The 20,803-nt window shown below is 42.6% G+C and overlaps 3 protein-coding genes across 3 annotated transcripts in view; all 3 read right to left on the reverse strand.

Moving 5' to 3' along the window:
* Positions 1-2,253: 2,253 nt before the first annotated feature.
* Positions 2,254-7,393, reverse strand: LOC308173316 (acidic mammalian chitinase-like). Its single transcript, XM_080548323.1, has 11 exons — positions 7,351-7,393; positions 6,941-6,967; positions 6,308-6,512; positions 6,080-6,136; positions 5,750-5,915; positions 5,506-5,630; positions 4,954-5,077; positions 4,007-4,189; positions 3,614-3,733; positions 3,346-3,478; positions 2,254-2,731 (listed from the first exon to the last, which is right to left on the reverse strand). Exons 1-11 carry the CDS (start codon positions 7,373-7,375, stop codon positions 2,472-2,474), a joined length of 1,425 nt encoding a protein of 474 aa, XP_080404449.1. The 5' UTR covers positions 7,376-7,393; the 3' UTR covers positions 2,254-2,471.
* A 4,325-nt stretch (positions 7,394-11,718) lies between these two features.
* Positions 11,719-16,366, reverse strand: chia.1 (chitinase, acidic.1; the record flags this gene model as incomplete). Its single annotated transcript, XM_080548324.1, has 11 exons — positions 16,320-16,366; positions 16,212-16,241; positions 15,037-15,241; positions 14,715-14,771; positions 13,978-14,143; positions 13,594-13,718; positions 13,321-13,444; positions 13,015-13,197; positions 12,579-12,695; positions 12,138-12,264; positions 11,719-11,927 (listed from the first exon to the last, which is right to left on the reverse strand). Exons 1-11 carry the CDS (start codon positions 16,342-16,344, stop codon positions 11,719-11,721), a joined length of 1,368 nt encoding a protein of 455 aa, XP_080404450.1. The 5' UTR covers positions 16,345-16,366.
* Positions 16,367-20,542: 4,176 nt separating this feature from the next.
* Positions 20,543-20,803, reverse strand: part of cntn2 (contactin 2) — a gene marked incomplete at both ends in the record, with an annotated part of 31,201 nt that continues 30,940 nt past the window's right edge. The window contains one exon of the mRNA XM_080548316.1: positions 20,543-20,652. Coding sequence (XP_080404442.1) covers positions 20,543-20,652 — 110 coding nt within the window. The remainder of the gene's footprint in view (positions 20,653-20,803) is intronic.

Consider the following 20,803-nt stretch of genomic DNA (forward strand, 5'->3'; position numbering starts at 1 on the left):
CCCAGGACCAAGCTCCGCACCATGGGAGATCGGGCCTTCTGCTCGGCTGCTCCCTGGCTGTGGAATGCTCTCCCTGACCACCTAAGGGCACCACAGTCTGTGGATGCTTTTAAACAAGGCCTTAAAACCCACCTTTTTAATAGAGCCTTTTTTTTGCCTTTTAATTGAAAATGTTTATTGTTTTATCTTCCTGTGTTTAATTGTAGCACTCTGAGATTTTCTATGTAAAGTGCTTTTATAAATAAAATGTATTATTATTATTATTATAATGTAATGACCCTCATTTTACTTTGTCGATAGAAATACATTCTGTTGTGATCCTGTGCTGTGACTTCTTTTACAGTTGTTCTTGAGCAACCTGAGGGCAGAGACACACACGCACACACACACACACACACACACACACACACACACACACACACACACACACACACACGTGGTCCCCCTCAAACCATTTGATTTCCATTAACGCTTTGTCCGTTACCATGTGACCAGCTAGAATACTTTTTGTAATATTAATACTTTAACAGAATCCCAAGTCTTTACACATGGACAGTTTTGGTGGGTCTTCAACAATGCTTTTAGCATAATTGTATCACCAGTGTTCATCTGCCAAGTCTAGATGGGTAAAAGGCTGACTTAATTGAGTATACAGACTTCAGGCACCCTTCACAAGAGCCTCTTCAACTCTCCAATAAGTGATTCCTGAATGCATCATCATAATTAATCCAAATGGTTATGCTTATGATTTGTGAAGCATCTATGAGGGTCTGATTAACTTTGCTGAGATGATGATTCACAGATTGGCTTTGTGGTAACACAGTGCCATAACACAGACATTGTTTGCCATGCTAAAAAGAAGATAATGTATGTTTTACTGTATGTAAACATTTAGCCTACTACAAGTACACAAAAGGAATATACAACAAAATTAGGCTGACAAATATTTAATGTATATGCTTTTTAACTAAAGTACACACATTTCCAAATAAAGTAATACATTTAACTACTACAAAGGAAAGCATGAGACTCTAGTCTAAAACATCTAAATTATTGTCTACACACAGCAGAAAGAGAGTAATTTCCCAGGACATTTAACACCAGATTACCGGTAATACTAATAGTTGGTGATGCTGTAGTAGTAGCAATACACAACTCCTCCTTCATATTCAGGGCCAATCGCAGCACTTGCACTTGTTGTTGAAGACGGTGCCACTTGCACACTGCACAGAGTGGTCCTCACCGTTGCTGCAATTGTATTATGTTGCTGGCATGTGCTGGAATTGTGATTGATGATGTCACATATTATGAATAATATGTAATTAATGCAGACTCACAGTGCATACTCCAAGGATCATTATTACCAAGGCTTCTTGCTGATTACTGCAGATTATCTGAGTCCTTTGTTGTGTGTGAACACAAATAGTTAACACTGCACAAATCTATCTTCTGTAGATATTGTAATAAAGCTTGAAACCACCCGATAGGTGGGGCCAAAACTGGATTTTAAAGGATAGCGTAGCACAACTTTTAGGAGGATATATCCTCTGGGTTAATAAATCAGACATGGTAGGGACCTCATCATTATACAGTCACCTCTGGATCTGTCACATGGTGGCTTTATAACAAGCACATTTATATATCTTCATCTGGTTGACTAAGAACCCTGACATTGGCACAGATTGCTAAGGGTATGAGTTACTGTAAACAAACCCCAAGAGCATGGTTGTGTTTGACCACAGGGTTGCGCTATTCAGAGTTTTTGTCTTGTTGCAGCCATGTTGTTTGAATTAGAGTTTTTCTCAATCACGTTCACACTAACATTGGAACTTGAGACACCATGACCAAAACCTGAAACTGGTGTACCTTATCTCACACCAATTCTGCACGACACCACATTTTCTGCTTTTCACTCATTTTGCAGTTCTAAACCACATTTTTTGTAATACACAGTACACACAACTCTCTACATTTGGCACAATCTTCATTGATTAAATCTCAAAAAAACATTACCATTCAGAATAAGAACAAAATAAAAATGTAAAGGGGATCCTAATAAATCTAATCAAAATATGTATATTTCATCTTGTTTCCCCTTGCAGACTTGCCTTATTTCCTGTAACTGGGTAAGGTGTCGGTGGTTACAGACCAGCAAACAGGAGGGTCTCCCTCACAAAGTGAACACACAACAAAATACAGCAGAAAGATATTTTATTGATATGCTTCTACTAAACTAAAGCATGAGATACAGCAGGAATGTAGTCCCGTTGTCGGGATCTTTAGCACCAGAGTACTACTTGATGTTGGCTCAAACGTTGGTGATAGCGTGAGACTCCTCCTTCATGTTGATTGATTGATTGAGAATGTTTATTTTGGTCCCTTATACAATTCACAATACATATATTAAAAAATGTACACAGTCACACTCACAATGCGTACCAGGACCAAAAAGGTGTAGGCTGAAGCCATGTTCAGGGCCAATTGCAGATGGAACCATCGTAAACTAAGCCTTTATCACAGTGTACGAGGTGGGTTTTCCCATGGGCACAGATGTAGAAGGAATGCTTGTCAGCTGGGTTGGCGTGGTTACCATCAGGCTTGCCGTTGCAGAAGCCTGTCCCTGGGGCATGGGTGGTGGTGGTGGTGGTGGCGGTGGTGGGGGCACCAGGCTTAGGGGTGGTGGTGGGGGCACCAGGCTTGGGGGTGGTGGTGGGGGGAGCAGGTGGCGCCACTGGATGGTTGGAGAAACAGGGGGGAAATCATTTTAACAAGAGAGCAGTGAGGAGGTAAGCTGTGGTCGTGGTAAAAGCGCTCAGTGTCCTCATTCACATAACATGTGTCACATTCTAATGCTTTGGTCCTCATGTCGGGATCCGATGTAACGATCGGACTATTCTTTCGAAAAATGTGAATACATTTCCGCGTTGTTGAAAACCAATGACACATCGCTAGTCAACTAACACAGCTTGTTTTGTGAGCCTGCTGCTAACAATGTCAAGTAGAGTTATAGTTATCTAGGTAGCAGTGGGATTACACACCCAATCCATTTCGTTGCAGTATTTTGGCTTGACTAGCGAGTTTGTGTTGTGATTCTGAACAATGTTGAAATGTAGTTACGTGTTTCAAAAGAAAAGTCCGAACATTTTGATTGGTAGCTGACATGCGGACCAAATGATCAGACTGTATCACATATTCTACTGTATCGTTTTATATTCTATGTTGATATCGCCTCACTGTTTTGGAATATCAAGTTTGCTCTAGCACTCATAGTCTGAAATCTAATGAAAATACAGTAGGTAGTTAAAAGTAAAAGAAGTTAAAAGTAAAAAACACTCTCAGACGTACCAATACCAAGTTCTGTGTGGAGATGTTTCATCAGAGGGTGGACGCCCTCTCCACAGAACCCTCCAGCAAAGTCATCCAGATCCAGAGACCACACAAAGGCACCTCCAAACTTGTTCTTAGTCATGTATGCGATCTATTCGAGAGAGAGTTATGAAAACAGCAGCAAAATCAAACACCTCTAATAGTGGATCACTCTATCACGTAAGTTTCTTCTAAACAACTTAAATGTGGTAAATGTGGTAAATGTTGACGATAAACATAATATTACCTTCTCATTGTAGCTCTCCGTGTTATCAAATCCAACCCACTCATTGGCCTTGAAGGCATAGGGGACTTTCTGTTCTTCAATCCACTGAACTGAGGCGCCCTTCTGCAGGAAGTCGCAGATCTGAACAGAGACAAAAATGGTGGTTTAGTTCAATGACATCACTATCCAAAAGTCTATATTATAAAAGTGCAGCCATCCTATATATTCATGATGATGAAACACCTACATCTAACATGGCTTAATATTGTAGCAATCAACTCATGTCAGACAGTACTGTTTTACAAGACAATTTCAGTGGGGGTTCAAGGTTTCAAGGTTTCAGGGGCTTTCATCCATATTGGAACTTTAATTCAATTAGAACCCAATTGTATTGTATTGTTCAGGCCTCTTTACCTCGTAGTAGGACCAGAACCCGGCCTCCCGTGTGTAGGGGCCGGCTGCGGCGGCGCCGCTGGCCGGGGCTCCCACGCCGCTCTCTGCTGACGTCAGACGGAAGGTACGGCCGTAGGTGGGGAATCCCATAAGCAACTTCTCTGCTGGGACGCCGTTGTCTCTCCAGTATTCCATGGCGAAGGCCTGAGAGAGGGATGGAGGGATGGAGATGGAGGGGTGGAGATGGAGGGATGGAGGGATGGAGATGGAGGGGTGGAGATGGAGGGATGGAGGGGTGGAGATGGAGGGATGGAGGGATGGAGATGGAGGGATGGAGGGATGGAGATGGAGGGGTGGAGATGGAGGGATGGAGATGGAGGGATGGAGGGATGGAGATGGAGGGATGGAGATGGAGGGATGGAGATGGAGGGATGGAGGGATGGAGATGGAGGGATGGAGATGGAGGGATGGAGGGATGGAGGGATGGAGATGGAGGGATGGAGGGATGGAGATGGAGGGATGGAGATGGAGGGATGGAGATGGAGGGATGGAGATGGAGGGATGGAGATGGAGGGATGGAGGGATGGAGATGGTGGGATGGAGATGTAGGGATGGAGGGATGGAGAAGGACGGGTGGAGGGATGGAGATGGAGGGATGGAGATGGTGGGATGGAGATGGAGGGATGGAGATGGTGGGATGGAGATGGAGGGATGGAGATGGAGGGATGGAGGGATGGAGATGGAGTGATATAGAGGGAGGGTAAGTAGAGTGCAAGAGGAGGTGATTTTTATAAGGTACTGCAGTACATGATCCCCCACATGACCACCCACAATGAGGACGTAAACAAATAGGCAATATAACAAAACCACATCTATTAATCACTCAGAGAATCTCTCTATTATATCTGGCTTTTGTTGCAGTGTATAAGTTGAGTTCTTGAGTCTGTGTGGCCCAAATGAGTGCTTACAGCGTTAAAGTAGATGAGATCTCCCGAGTCATGGGGGCCGCGGTACAGGGGGCTGTTGTGTCCAGTGAATTTCTCCCATGTTCCGTGGAAGTCATAGGTCATCACGTTGATAAAGTCAAAGGACCTGGACACACACACGCAAAACAGAAAAACAATCACTATTGATAAAATGCACAAATGCAGATGGTATAATGGACTGACTTATATAGCATGTATTTCAAAGCGTTTTACAATGGCCTCTCATTCACCCATTCACACACCAATGGCGGCAAGCTACCATGCAAGGCGCCGGCCCGCTCGTTGGCAGCAATTTGGGGTTCAGTGTCTTGCCCAAGGACACCTCGACAGGTGGCCAGGTGGGGTTCAAACTGCCTGATCTGCCGACCTTGCGATCATTAGATGCCGGCTCTACCTCCTGAGCCACAGCCTCCCCACACTCTACACTTTACAGTGAAATGCTTCACTGTAATTCATAACTATGGACAAACAGCTATTCTAAGATCATGGTTGAAGAATCCGATGTTCTTGCTTGTTTATGGCTGTCAAACTCACTTGCCGACCTCAGCGATCTCATATCCAGCGTCAATGTTTCCCTTCCCAGCAGCCACGGCAGCGGTGAACAAGAGCCGGTTCTTGCCGGTGGCTTTGGCCTCAGCTGTGTAGGCTAACACAATTTCCTGCAAACATGCACACGCAAAAAAGCATAATGGCTTATGGAGTGCTGATGACATAGAAGAGGCATTACGGGCAACCACAGGGGCCGGGTTAAACACTGGACCAGGAGAGGCACACCCACCCGGCAGAGCAGAGTGAACCTCTGCTTGTCCTCTGGGGGGCTCCCCCGAGCCCCGGGGTATTCCCAGTCCAGGTCCAGACCGTCAAAGCCGTGAGTCCTCAGGAAGCTGATGGACGACTGGATGAACCTCTGGCGGTTGGCAGCGGTGGACACCATGATGGAGAACCTGAGGAGAGGATCAGCGTCGTGTGTCATGAGGGCACAGACCTATAGTTTGAAAATACATCCATAGTTTCTGAAGGACGACTTGAAATCAGTTACTGGGCACGGCCAGGATGCGTGTTTTATCTAGAATTGCCACAGCACGTGGTGGAACTATGAGATACTTACTGGGCTGAGCCAAAGTTCCATCCTCCAACGGCCAGCAGAGTCTTCAGACCGGGGTTCCTACAGAGGACAGCTTTGGTTTAGTCCATACATAACATTTGTCATGGATGGCAATGTACATGCTGTTAGGCAAATCACAAGAAGCCATCTGCTTTCCTGAGTAGTGAATGACAACACAAAACCTATGTGGACTGATGGGAAAGGAACACGAAGGCAACGGAGGCAACTTACGTGTTCTTCAAGCTGTTGAAGGACCGGTAGAGGGTCTCATCGTTCCACTCATAGGTGGTCAACTCGTTGTTGTGGTTGATGATGGAGAAGGCATAGATCAAGTGTGTGCACAGGAAGGGGTCGACATTGGCTGGCAGGTACTTCCCATCCCCTGGTCTGTACTGGGACCAGTTGGTGAAGTAGCACACCATCCTGGTGGCAGTACCTGAGATTGAGAAAAGGAAAATCTAGTTAGTTCTGGCAGTTAAAGGAATGACTGTGGGTAAGAGGTGAGTTAAAAGACAACTAAATCATAGCCTTAAAGGTCCAGTATCTAGATTCGAGTTTTTAAATAGTACTAAATGGCCTTGACAACTTGGTAGCAATCAAGGTACAAACAAAGCTTTTTCTCAAATCTGGTGTAAGAAAACATAGTGTATTTCCATGTTACATTTTCAGTAGAGGGCAGCAAAGTGCAAAACTACATGCTTCACCTTTAAAGTATCTTGCATTTTACATTTTTAAAAGTGGAAGGCAGTGATATTATATGTTGTGCCACTGATGTTTTAGAACGCTAGATAATCAAACAGTAAATCTGATTTAAGTCAAATATACTGTTAGCTAGAAACATATAGCACAAAAAACACAACTTACCTAACTGGCACAGCACCAAGCACAACCCTGAGGAGAGGAAGACATCTGAGGTCAATACCTGATAATACACACTCTGACAATACACACTCTGATAATACACACTCTGACAATACACACTCTGATAATACACACTCTGATAATACACACTCTGACAATACACACTCTGATAATACACACTCACTCTGATAATACACACTCTGATAATACACACTCTGACAATACACACTCTGACAATACACACTCTGATAATACACACTCTGACAGCAGGTGAACTATTATCTGTATCATGGTGGCGGCGCAGCTTTGACAAAGCAAAGTCAATATTTATACAGACAAATAATACATAATTTATCTCAAGGCAATGTGGAGGAGTGAATGTAAATACTATGAAGATGAATGAGTTGAGTCACCTGCTAGGACTGTGAGCCTGGTCATCTTGAATTCAAAACTCTGTTATTGTAAGGTTGAAGATTCTACAGATGCAGATGAGGGAGAGAGAGAGAGAGAGAGAGAGAGAGAGAGAGAGAGAGAGAGAGAGAGAGAGAGAGAGAGAGAGAGAGAGAAGTAAAGGTGAAAGATTACGTAAGTGAACAAACAGCATACATGTCACCCTAACCAAATTCCTCAATGAATTTCGAACCTGATATTAAGGAGATATTTGCAGGTGTGCAGTATTTAGCATCACGTGACCATGAAATGAGTAAAACAAATTACTCACTATAGTAAAACAAATATCAGCACGGATATTCCCCCCCCATTATGTAACCTCACCCACAGCACAAGGGGCATGTACCTAATTAACAAGTCTAATAACACTCATGAAATACACTAATATCGGTTTTGTATTGTATTCTATCATGTTCTATTGTATTCTATTCTTCAAATTGATTTTGACAGCATCAACTGATTTACTTAAGTTGTTTCAAATACTGCTTTCGTAGCAATTATTGCTAACATGAATTCATATAATATGCATTGGCTAGAGGCATAGGTTGAGACATCAAAGGCAACTAGCCAGCCGCTGAATGACTTAATAATGTCTATAGTTCCATAGTTTTCTATAGTCAATATACTCAATTAGAAATGACCAAAGAAACGTCAGAGTTTCCTGTCCAAGCTTACCTTGAGAACTCCAGCTGTTGAAAGAGCTGCTACTAGTGTATTGTTAACACTTTTTATATACTTGATCCTAGACTGGGGAGGGCATGGGAGGAACATGATTTGATAAGATAAGTACAGCGAGGTATAGGGAGCTGTTAATGCATGACTCAATAGAAGGCAATTTGGGTGAGATCCAGAAGGAGATACAAGAGAGAGACACCTGCACATGAACCTGCACATGAACCTGTGCACAACAATGGAGCTGTGTCTTTAAACCTCTGGGTTGCAGGTTTTGCTCTTCTGTGGGACAATTAGGACAAAGGGATGACCAAGAAAATAGCTACTGAAGATTTCTATGGACTATTCCATTTGGACCAAAATGACATGTGTTTCACTATACCTGGTATTTTATGTTGTTGGCAGTTAGCAGCACAGCCATGTACTGGAATTGTGATTGGCTTGTCATTTATTAATATTATGTCATTAATGCAGACTCACAGTCCATATTCCAAGGTTCATCATTACATTCTTTTTTTATGAACATATATTACTGGCATTTTAGTAACCATCACAAAACATTACAGCAATATAACATGTTCCAGTAATGATTCCTCCCCACCCCACCACCTCCCCACCCCCCCACCCCGCTCTCCCCCACCCAACCCTCTGGGCTCCTAGTCCCAGATCAAGCAATAATGTGTGCATGTAATGACAATGATAACAATTGTCTGTCCCAAAGAGAGAATCTGGCATCGATCCTAGCTCATTATTGCATATTGGAGTATTAAAGGGGAGAGTATTCCAGCCAAAGTATTGTTTGATTTGTTGCCAGATTCTCAAAGTGGATATGACTATTGGGTTATTTGTGTGTTGCTTGGGCTTAAGTCTGTTGGTGTGACATACCAAAGCTTTTAGGGAGGAAGAATAACATTAATGCGATTCCATTTGGCACCACTGAGTTTCAGGATAGAAGGCCCAGTGCATAGTTTTTTCCATATTGGCTGCCCATAGTAACCCGCCCTCCTATCTGTTCCTCTGTAATAAGGATTTTTGAAGCCTTGGAGCTTTATTACCCCATATAAAAGAAGATAATACACTGTCAATGCTACGGAAGATGGACTTGGGGAGGAAAAGAGGCAAACATTGAAATAGGTACAGATATCATGGGACAATATTCATTCATTCAAAACATATTTTTTACAGTACAGGAACTGGGAGGGTAGTGGGGGCTGGGGGGTGAATAGGTCTTTAGGAGGGACAGTCAAGATGTAGCCTGAAGAGTCTTCAAGTCTTCAGTCTATGGTGGAAGATAGGTACTGCAGTCTCGACAGCAGTGAAAAGTTCATTCCACCACCGTTGCGTGGCAACAGGAAACTTGTTATCGGGTTTGGAGACAACAGGGAAGGCACAGCCCAGAGATAAGCCTAATAACAGTTAGCACTTTGGACAGGGACAGATATTGTCCATTATCTGAAGGTCAAGAGGCCTATAGCCAATAATATACTGTCTACTCTCATGGTGTGACTCTTCTACCACCTTTGGAATGCTACCTCATCTGGTATGTTTTGTGGTAAACATCCTGGTTAAAAGGAGTAGAAACATACTGATGATCTGTACTTGTGTGATCTGTGTTATGGACTTAGCATCAATGGATGTTATTGTAGAAGGATGCATGACTTTGTTTTCTAGTGTTGACATTTACAGCAGTTCATGCTGCGAGGCTTTTGACATACACCGAACGAAAAGAGCGTATGACCCCCATTCTGGCCCACTTACATCGGCTTCTCGTACGTTTCAGGATTCAGTTCAAGATCCTCCTGATCACATTTAAAGCCCTCCATGGCATGGCACCCTCCTATATTTCAGATCTTTTAAGCCAATACTCTGCACCAAGATGACTTGGATCTTCTGACCAACAGCTTTTAAATGTCCCACGGTCCAGGCTCAAAACAAAGGGGGGTCATGGTTTTACTGTTGTAGCTCCAACACTATTGAATTGCCTCCCCCTCACTGTCAGGTTAGCTGAGTCTGTACCACTTTTTAATAAATAATTAAGTAATAATTAAGTAATAATAATTTTTAATAAAAAAACGTAGATATGTGATATATGATGGCATTTTTACGAGTTGTTTTCTCTATATAAGTTGTTTCTGATGTCTGTATTGATTTTGTTATTTTATCATTTGTTTTATTGCTTTTGCGAATTGCTTGTTTACATTTTATGAATTCTATTTGACTTGTTGTCTGTTTTCTTGCGGTCTTTTATGCTGTATGCTACCAAATGTACTGTGAAGCACTTTGTGACTGCTGTCTTGAGAAGAAGTGCTATACAAATAAAGTAAAGTAAAGTAAAGTAAATGCAGCACTAGGTTGGAGGCCTACTTTTACTTATGATCAGTAAAAACTCTCTGAGGAACAAATTGTAATGGAGTTGTTTTGTTAATGAAACTGATTTAAATTCTGTGCCAATGGAAATGTGGCCGTCTGGATTTGGCCCCAGGGCCTCGGTAGCAGTACTGGCCTTCGGGCACAAGCTGCCTGTCTACCCATGAGACACCCCATGGCTAGTTGTAATAACTAGCTAGCCTGCCCTGCATCCAGCCATGCTGGCTTTTGACTGAAGCTAAATAATAATAATAATAATAATAATAATAATAATAATAACAATAATAATAATAATAATAGTCACTTTTATATGTATAGCACTTTTCCTGCAAACGTTGCAGCTCATAGTGCTTTAATCATTATATAATCATCATTTAATGATTTAGTAATTTAAAGGCAATATTAAAAAGATGGGTTTTTAGTCTTGACTTGAAAATATTTGCTGAGGTTGCATCTCTAATGTAAACTGGCAGTGCATTCCACAATTTGGGTGCATAAAATGAGAATGCAGCCTCACCAAATCTCTTCTTTTGTAGATGTGGTACACAGAGAAAGCCAGTGTCAGAGCTCTCTTGGGCTGATATGCTAGCAAAAGGTTTTCCAGATATTCTTGTGCTGTGCCAGTGAGCGCTTTATAAAGAAGGATCTTGAAATCTATTCTGAACTTAACAGGAAGCGATTGTAGAGTCTCTAAAATAAGAATAAAGGAATTGGGACACTCACTTCTCATCTCATCGTTATAAAAGCTGATGTGGTGAATGTCCAAGCGCAAAATGGCTGCCTTGGGGGAGTTGAGTTACTAAAGTGAAAAATATCTAAAGTATGTGATTCATAACAGCAAATTATTATATATGTGGTTATATGTAAATAGAGAAGATAGGACATTGGCTAAATGTAGGACTCAAGCAGTTTAATGACAGCGATAGGTGGTCGTGGTGGGCATGCTTTTGGTTCACTATCACAGGTAACACATATGAACATTAAAAGTTCATAGACTATTATATAAACTATTTTATTATTTATTATTATACAATTATGGTTAAATACAAAAAGATGCAACAAGCACAATGAAAAATGTTGATCAGAATATGTATGTTATTTCTTAACAGTAACAAGGGGATAGGTATAATACATTTGTAAAACTACTTTTTACAGTTTCCAGTTGGAATTCAGGACCAGTTTCTGCTGTGTGTGTGTGTGTTTTGTCATCCAACGTGAACCACAGCTAGCTGTCATTTATGGCTAGCTACCTATCATGAGTGGCTTAACTGGCGTTTATTGCTAGTTGCCCCTTAAGGCCAGTCGCAGCACTTGCAGCTGTCCTGGTAGATCAGGCCTTGCTGGCAGCTGTGAAGGTAAGTGTGTCCTCTGAAGCACTGGAAGTAGGTGCTCTGGTCGGCGGTGTTGGGGTACAGGCCGTCGGGGCGCCCGCTGCAGAAGGTGGTGATGGGGTCAGCGGTGGTGGTGGGGCTCGCTGTGGTGGTAGGCTTGGGGGCAAAGCCTGGGGGAGGGAGGGAGGGAGTATCGAAAGAGAGTGAGAAAGAGATACACAGGCCTATTTACCGTTTTTTTCTTTTACTTGACTCCAGTACAGTCCAGTAGAAGCCAGGGTTTCTTACAATCCTTTGATGAAGGTTGGCGTGTACTAAACTACGTAGAGGTAAAGTATTGTTTATTTTAAAACTGTTTTAGTTTTTCACATTCTATTTACCCAGTGAATTGCGCAACTGGTTCACAAGAGGATAGGCTCCATCACCACAGAACTCTCCTCTAAAGTCATCCATGTCCAGGGTCCACACCGACGCTCCTCCCAGGTTGTTGGCCGTCAGCCACTGAACCTGATGGGTAGAGAGCATGGCCAGATAGATCAACAACACAGACTAATTGAAGGGTCATTTGCTCAATGACATCTATGGAACCATATATCTATTCAATGTATTTCTATGGAAAGAAACCTAGATAGTATTTGAATCTAGATTTGCCATTTAGCAGACACTTTTAATCCAAACAATCCATACAAACTACGAATTACAGGGAGTAGGGAGAGAGTACCCCCTGGAGTAATTAGGGCTAAGTGCCTTACTCAAGGACACACTAGAGGTGGTGTTCCAGGCGGGATTTGATTGATTGATTGTCTGAAAGGAGTGAGCACCTTGGCAGCGAAGCTCTCCTTGCTGTCGTAGCCCACCCAGGAGCTGCCTTGGGTGGCGAAGGGCACTTTCTGCTCATCCACCCAGTGGACTGTGGCACCATATGTGTAGGAGCACACCTGTAAAACGGAGAAACATACTATTAAAGCCAAGAGGTGCTGGGCATTCTTATAACCAACTGGAGCACCTTATCCAGTAAACAATTCAAAATAGCATCGCTGGTCCAGCTCTTAAACTCAACATCATTCAGACTTTTCACCAGTGAATTAAAATGGACTCACTTATATAGTGCCTTATTCCAAAGTGCCTTATTCCAAAGCGCTTTACAACGGCCTCTCATCAGCCAACCTTGCGATCATCAGACGTCGGCTCTACCTCCAGTGCCACAGCCGCCCCAACAGTTAGTAAATCTCTGCCGTAAATGAAATACTACGGTACCTCATAGTAGGCCCAGAAGCCTTCGGTGCGGGTGTAGGGCCCGGCGTCTGCGGGGCCGCTGGCGGAGGCTCCCAGGCCAGAGTTGGGGGTATTGAGGCGATAGGTACGGCCGTAGGTGGGGAAGGTCATCAGCAGCTTCTCAGCGGGGGCACCACTGTCCAGCCAGAACTTTAGGGAAGAGTCCTAACGGAGGAGGACAGGGAGATTAGCGCAAGGGTGCAAGATGAGGTCACATCATTTATTTTGAGAGTCATGGCCCAAAAGGGTTGAGTGAATTTGCTTTAAATTGTTCTGTTTGTCTCGTACGATGTTGTGGTGAGCGTGTGCGCCTCCGTCAAGGCTGCTACGGTACAGGGGGCTGTTGTGTCCTGTGGTCTTCTCCCAGCTGCCGTGGTAGTCGTAGGTCATCACGTTAATGAAGTCCAGGTGACTGCAGAGAAACACACGGTCGGTTCAGTTCGGAAATGGATCTTGTACGGTTACATTTCTAAATTGGCTGGAACTGAGAGAAAATTCACCCCAACTCTGGTATCAACTGAGTCTGATGACCGCCTCTCCCTGCTCTGTCCTGCTACCTACCTCGACATCTCAGGGACCTCATAGCTAGCGTTGACGGCGGGGGCGAGAGAAGCCACATTAGCTGACAGCAGTAGCTGGGTCCTCCTGTTGTCTTTAGCGTCATCCGCAAAGGCCTCCTGCATCTCCTGTAGTAGAGACATAGAATCATCAGCAATGTACCAAAATACAACCAGAAAGCCAAAACTAGAGGTTGAAGACTGGCATACTAACAGACACTAAACAATTGTGCCACTGGTATGTTGAATACCATAGTCTACTACCCTCTATTTGTCTAATCGGAACAGTTTAGCAACGTTGTTGGTTGGAACCCCAGCTGGGGATGTTCCTTAAACATTGACTTAGGACACAAAGAGAACATTTTTCGCGGTGTCTGCACAAGCTAACCTTGAGCAGCTCAGTGAACCGCTCCTTGTCGCCCTCTGGACTGCCGTTCTGTGCGGGGTACTCCCAGGCCAGGTTGATACCGTCAAAGTTGTGTGAGCGCAGGAAGCTAATGGAAGACTGGATGAAGATTGCACGGCTCGCAGGCGTGCGGACCATGCCGACGTACCTGGAAGGTTGTGGCAAGACATGTTGACTGCAGTTAAAGCTGAGCTAGGGGGAGTTCTGAGGTGTGTGGGGGACAGAGTATGTGTATACTCTTGACATGAGACTATTATGATTACTAAGCCTACTGTATTCATAGTCACATTAGTGAGTTGGACAAGTGATCAGAAGGTCATTAGTTCAAATCCCACCTGGGAACACCACCACTAGTTTGTCCTTGAGTAAATCACTCAGTCCTAACTTACTCCAGGGAGACTGTCCCTGTAATCTCTAATTGGAAGTCACTTTGGATAAAAGTGTCTGCTAAATGGTTAAAATGTATTCACATGGAGTTAGTCCACACATATGGCGTGTTATTCTTACGAGGGAGCTAGCCGTTGCTGAACGTGGTATGATGAAGTATCTAAGATAGAGATTGAGATTGAGATTGACCTTTTGCTCAATCTTCGTCATTCTAAATTCTTATTCCAAAATCTGCACTAGCATAGCTGCATGGACAATAATAGTGTCATTGGAACTGGTATGCTAGTGTGGATATTGGAAGACAATCACTGTATCCATCATAAGAGACTTACGCGCTGAGTCCATTGACTGTTCCTCCAACAGAGAGCATTGTCTTCAACATTGGGTTCCTAAGGAGAGGAAGAGAAGAGGTTAGGAGTCAACCCTTGCCTTCAACTTTGACTTCCTGAACTGCAAAAGAGATAGTCACGGTTTCCCTTTTTTTGGGTAAATGAACCGAAACAGCTTTGAATGAGCTTTGAAAGTGAAAGGGTCATTCTCACTGAGATCTTGAGATTAGATGAACACAATCATGTTTATTCTCCTATTGAAACCATCATTTCAAAAGAACGCCACACTCTCTGTCGTTTTTCGAGTCAACCGAGATTCACTCACACATTCTTGAGGTTGTTGAGGGCTTGGTATTGGGTTTCATCATTCCACTCCACGGTGGTGACCTGGTTGAAGCTGTTGATGGTGGCCAGATTGTAGATGATGTGGGTACAGAGGAAGGGGTCAATGTTTTCAGCCGTGAACTTGCCAGTGCTGGGCCGGTACTGGGCCCAGTTGGTCATGTGGCACACCAGTTTGGTGGAGGTGACTGAGGGAAGAAAGAGAGAGGATCTATTTAGGATTTTTGATAAAACATGAACTCACTGGGGCGGCAGGTAGCCTAGAGGTTAGAGAGGCCGGCCAGCAATCGGAAGGTGTATGTGAGCTGGTGACTGGAGAGTTGCTGGCATCATATTTAAGGTATCACCACCATTGTCGTTGTGCCCTTGAGCAAAGCACTTAACCCCTAACTGCTCCAGGGGTGCTTCAGTGTGGCAGCTCCCACCCTTTGGAACTCTCTCCCCACAGTGATCCGCAATGCCCCTACCCTGGACAGCTCTCAAAACGTATCTGTTCACCAAGGCCTTTGGCCCCTAGTCTAGTTTAGTCACTGTCTCTGTCTTTTTGTTTTCTTTGTTTTTTTTCTGTTCTGTCTGTCTGACTTTCTGTCTGTAAAATCTGTAAAGCGTCCTTGGGTTTGAGAAAGGCACTATATAAGTTATTATTATTATTATTATTATTATTATTATTATTATTATTATTATTGTTGAGTTGACCCTTTGTCCAGGGCTCTGTTCTCCCTAGGAGTGTGCTGTGCTGCTGTGCTGTGTGTGTGCTATCTCAGGGTGTGTGTGTGCTGTCTAGGGGTATGTGTGTGTGCTGTCTCAGGGTGGGCAAAAACATAATTTCCCCATGGGGATCAAAAAAGTTCTTCTTCTCTTTGAAATGTCATAGTAATAGCGGACTAGACCAATGTTTACAATTTCAATTTATTGGGGTGCTAATAAATAATATATTTAGTATTTAGCCTAATTCCAATCTGATCACTCACTACTAGTCCAAGGTTATTGTTGACCCTCTATAAGTGACCTCAATGGCCTGGACAGATGTCAATCAACAAGGGCCAAAGGTGGTGCTTGTATAAAATGCTGCAACGTGAGGCCTAACAATCTTTCCACATGACAATTGTCTTGATGTTCACATAAAGAAAACCAAAGGTTGATAAGGTAAATGCTTACCCATCTGCAGCGTCAGCAGAACCCCCAGAGCTGTGGAGACACAGTGTGAGTATGAATTCAGATGATGAATGGAAGGATGGATGAATGAGTTAAAGTATACACATTTACCTGCTAGGAGAGTCATTCTCGCCATTGTATGTAAGACCTAAACCACTGCACAGATACGAAGCACAACATAAGCAACAAACATCGACAATCCTCAAATCAGAGTGATTCACAATTGGTTCATTCAGTTGTTACTTCACTATACAATATTTTGTGTTCACTACAAATCTATGTCTCTCCATTACAAGACCACATACATATATACATACATACATACATACATACATGCATACATACATACTGTACATACATACATATACACATACATGCATACATACATACATACACACATACATGCATGCATACATACATATCGACTGTAAATTCATACATACATGCATACATATCGACTGTAAATTCATACATGCATGCATACATAAATACATACATATATACATACATACATGCATAATATGTACATACATACATACATATGCATACATACATCGACTGTAAATGTTACACTCATTAACATAGCTCTATAATCATATTACCTTTCTTAAGGAGGGACAGAGGGAGATTGTTCGAGGTTTGGCTGTGTTCTCACAGATTTATACTTTCCTAATGATAATAGGTACCAAAGTGCAATTGATAAGTATTCTCACTAATCGGGGTAGTGGTCTGACTGATTACCAAAATATGATATGACACACAAAGCCAAGTGTTATGACTTACTGGTAATGGGGATACTGTTACTGTTGCCTCACAACAGGTATAATAAATCAGCCTATGATGACCTTGCTACATTCACCATGCTCAGATTCAACAATTCTAATTCATGATTTTATCTTAGATATATAAGGACTTTGGGAGAAGCCTGAGAATGTACTATGCACACGCACACGCACACGCACACGCACACACACATTCACACACACACAAACACATACAAATCCGGATAACAAAACAACATTTGTAATGCTACAAATCTGTATTCGTTGAGAAAACAAGAAAGAAACCCTCAAACTATTTCTTAAATACAATCCCAAGGTGTTTATTGAGTAATATTTACAAGTGCCATGTTATACTACCCTTCCCATCCCCATTCAATCGACATTTGGAAAGGTCCAACATTACGACATCCACTGCATTTCAACCTAACTAGCTGAAAGACAGACAGAACCTGGCTTTCACCAGGAAGTGAAAGAGCAACCAACCAATCAACTACTGTCCAATTTTCTCCAACTACACATATTATTCAGAAAAAAAGTGGTTTATTATGATGTCACCTTAGTATTACAGAAATGTTGTAAAATGAATCATGATGTGTGGTTTTAGCTGATGGGACTTTTGTGAAATGATCGTGGCGTTGGGTTGAAAAACACATCCAGACAAATGAATTAACTAGCATTAAGTACATAACCAGAAAAAGGCAACAACATTTCTTGGCTTCCACTTGCTTCCAACCTTTCCCATAGGTCAAAGCAAGGGCTGATAACATGTGTGTGTCTTTTGAGACCTACAGTGTATCAGTGTGCAGTGAAATGAAACATGACTATCGACCAACAGTATTTCTCTGACTATAGAGTGTGCTGACATACAGTATATTGTTCAATACATCTACCTGGCAACGAAAGTGAGATCCAGTGGATATCTTTGTTTACCATAGTAATGACTACCTTGTGCTTACATGAGGACGAGCTATTGTCTTTGATGGCTCCTGTGCAGTGTACCACACAAAGCTTACAGTTTAATTGTCTGACACTACAGTAAGCTGATGAATGAAATATCACTATATCTGACTGACAGGTTGAAAAATAATCTCCTCTGTTGACTCTCTTGTTTTTACCACTGTAGTGTACTAAATAGCCAAAGAAGAGGGTTGCACATTCACTGTGGTGTACGGTACTAAAGCAGTGAGAGCTGCTGGTTTCCCCTAAGGAACTAATTACTGAAAAGAAGTTTGTCGACATTCACATCTTTTTAGCTGCCCTTTTTTTCTTACGGTACAGTGATCCACATTATACAAAAAACAGTTTATAAAATTCAGATCTAATAGAAAATGACCCTGGAATACGTCAGGTATACAGGGGGTTGTTGAGTGGCTTCAATAGAATGAATCAAATGAACATGACTGTGTTTACATAGGAGATGTTGATTTTGAACTTAAAGGGCTAGACTAATTAAGACGACATCACCACAAACACTAGGGGGTGACTTCCTGTTTTACGGGCCATCAACAGAGGCAGTCGGGAGGGACCAGAAATGGCAGTGCTAATAGGCAGATTTGAAATCTGGATTTGTATGAGAAGGAAGGTTCCCCAGTGTTTATGTCAACGCCATCTTGCAGAGTCTAACTGTTACAGTAAAACAGAGGGAAAAGTCTCAGATTAGTGACTGATACACTGAATATATCTCTATGTCTTCATACATGAATCAGTCAGTTTTGCAGGGTTGCCTTGACTCTATTTCAGAACCCCGCCAACCTGATGGAACTGGAGAGGAGACAATTAAGCGCTGTTGAAAAACCCATGAGTGGTATTACTGGGCACTCCTAAAAAAGTACTCCTGGCATTGTAGTACTAATGGATTGTCAACATTATCAACATATTCATAAAGAGATCAAGAGTTTAGAGCGTTATAACTCTAAACACTTCAATAAACAGTTCTTGACTTCTAATCATGTGTGTTGGTTGAGCAGCTCATCGTTCCCTGTGTAAACGCAGTAGAGATTCATATCATACATTTCAGTTGTTGCAGGATTAGAGATACACTGTGCACAGGACAAGAATGAAAGCGTTGACGTTTGACATAATGAATCACCCTAGAGTTAATCATTGAAACTTTTATAGGGAGAATGAACAAATATTAAAACTGATAAAAACAAAGTGGTGTATCGTTACACAAGAAAGAGTTATATCCTTCAACAAATAAAACGATATAAACTTGTTTTGGCTTTTCCTGATCTCTTGCAAAAATATTTCATCATTAGAATTCGATTTCTATTTATGTTTGAAATCTGAGATGTTGATATCTTGATAGATCGTCCACAAGCAATAGAGCTGTTTGACGTCTAGACATGTTCAGTCAAGAGATCCTTGTTATACTCTTCCTTGAACATGTGCACTGTGTTGAAACTGCTTAACTGGCCGGCTATGCCCTAATCAATACCAGGTGTTCTATTATTAACCAGCAGGCGTGGAATGTTCTCAGATGTATCATTCTTCCTGTGAACTCTGCTCACGGTATCTAGAAAAAACAGGTTCAATTCTGAACAGTTAATGAAGTGTTACATAAGAGGAGATAAACACTGATAGAACAATAGTGGTGGTGATAATAACAAAAAGGACAACACTGAACTCTGAGATAACTTTGGTGATCAACTCCTTAGTACCAGTTATTATTTATCACATTTTGCTTCGCAATACTCGCCACGGTAGCAGACTTATCTTACATAACGAACCCAAACACTAAAGGTAAGCATTTTTTCTTTTTTGTGGCAGAATTTTTCATAACAAAGCAGGCACAACAAAGTGTAAACAAGGAACTGATAAATACTTTATCTTTTATCAAGTTGAAGTTCTCTCATCTAAAGCATAAATCATAAAAAAAGGTAAACATTCATTTGGACCAGTGAAGTTATCTATCCTCCTTGACGCTGTCGTCGCCATAACTACAGCTTAAACAAATAAACAAACAAACATAGATACAAACAAGCAGGAACGTGTACAAGTTCTTCTGTGTCTGAATGAGCAAACCCGAGATGGAGTCCACTGTATGTACATGTGTGTTTTACACACGGGAGTTGAGTTGGGTGCCTTGGTGAGCCTTGAGTCTGTAGTTGAGAGCAGGGAGAAAACAGGGGACAGGTACTAGATAGAGAAAGATTGGCCGCTGCTGTTGAAGGTCCCCATAAGGCCTGGTTCTATTGATCCTATCAATACTATTCACAATCAGGTAGTTTGTCCCCCTTGAAACCCCACAGACACCATAAAAAAAATGTCCCTCTTTGATTTCTCTTAAAAATGGTCACTGTCCTTGTTCACTGTCCTTGTAATATCCCCTAACCCTAAACCCCCCCAACCGCCCCACCCTCCCAGCCCTCCCTCGTCTCACTTCGCAGTGCCATAACACAACCCCCCCCGCCCCCCCCCCCACACACACAACATACATCCCGTCCCACCGTTTAAAAATCCATCCCCTACCCCCAAAACAGGATAAGTGACTCCCACACGTAAGGTAAGCAAGGGCATGAAACATATTCAATGTCCAGGGGTTGGCTGAGATCACAGGTCCAGTAAGCCAATGAGGATGAGGGAGAGTGTGGCGATGAACAGGAGGGGAGCGTGATAGGGCTGTGGGGAACCAGCATGGTTCTGCACCATCATTCCAGTTCCTGTTGAGGAGAGAGCGATAGAGAGATAGAGAGAGAGGGGGAGATAGAGGGAGAGAGAGATAGAGGGAGAGTGAGCGAGAGAAAGATGAGAGAGAGAGATAGAGGGAGAGAGAGAGAGGGAGAGGGAGAGAGCGAGAGAGAGATAGAGGGA

The sequence above is a fragment of the Nansenia antarctica genome (assembly GCF_963989245.1).
Source record: "Nansenia antarctica genome assembly, chromosome: 18".
Taxonomy (NCBI): Eukaryota; Metazoa; Chordata; class Actinopteri; order Argentiniformes; family Microstomatidae; genus Nansenia; species Nansenia antarctica.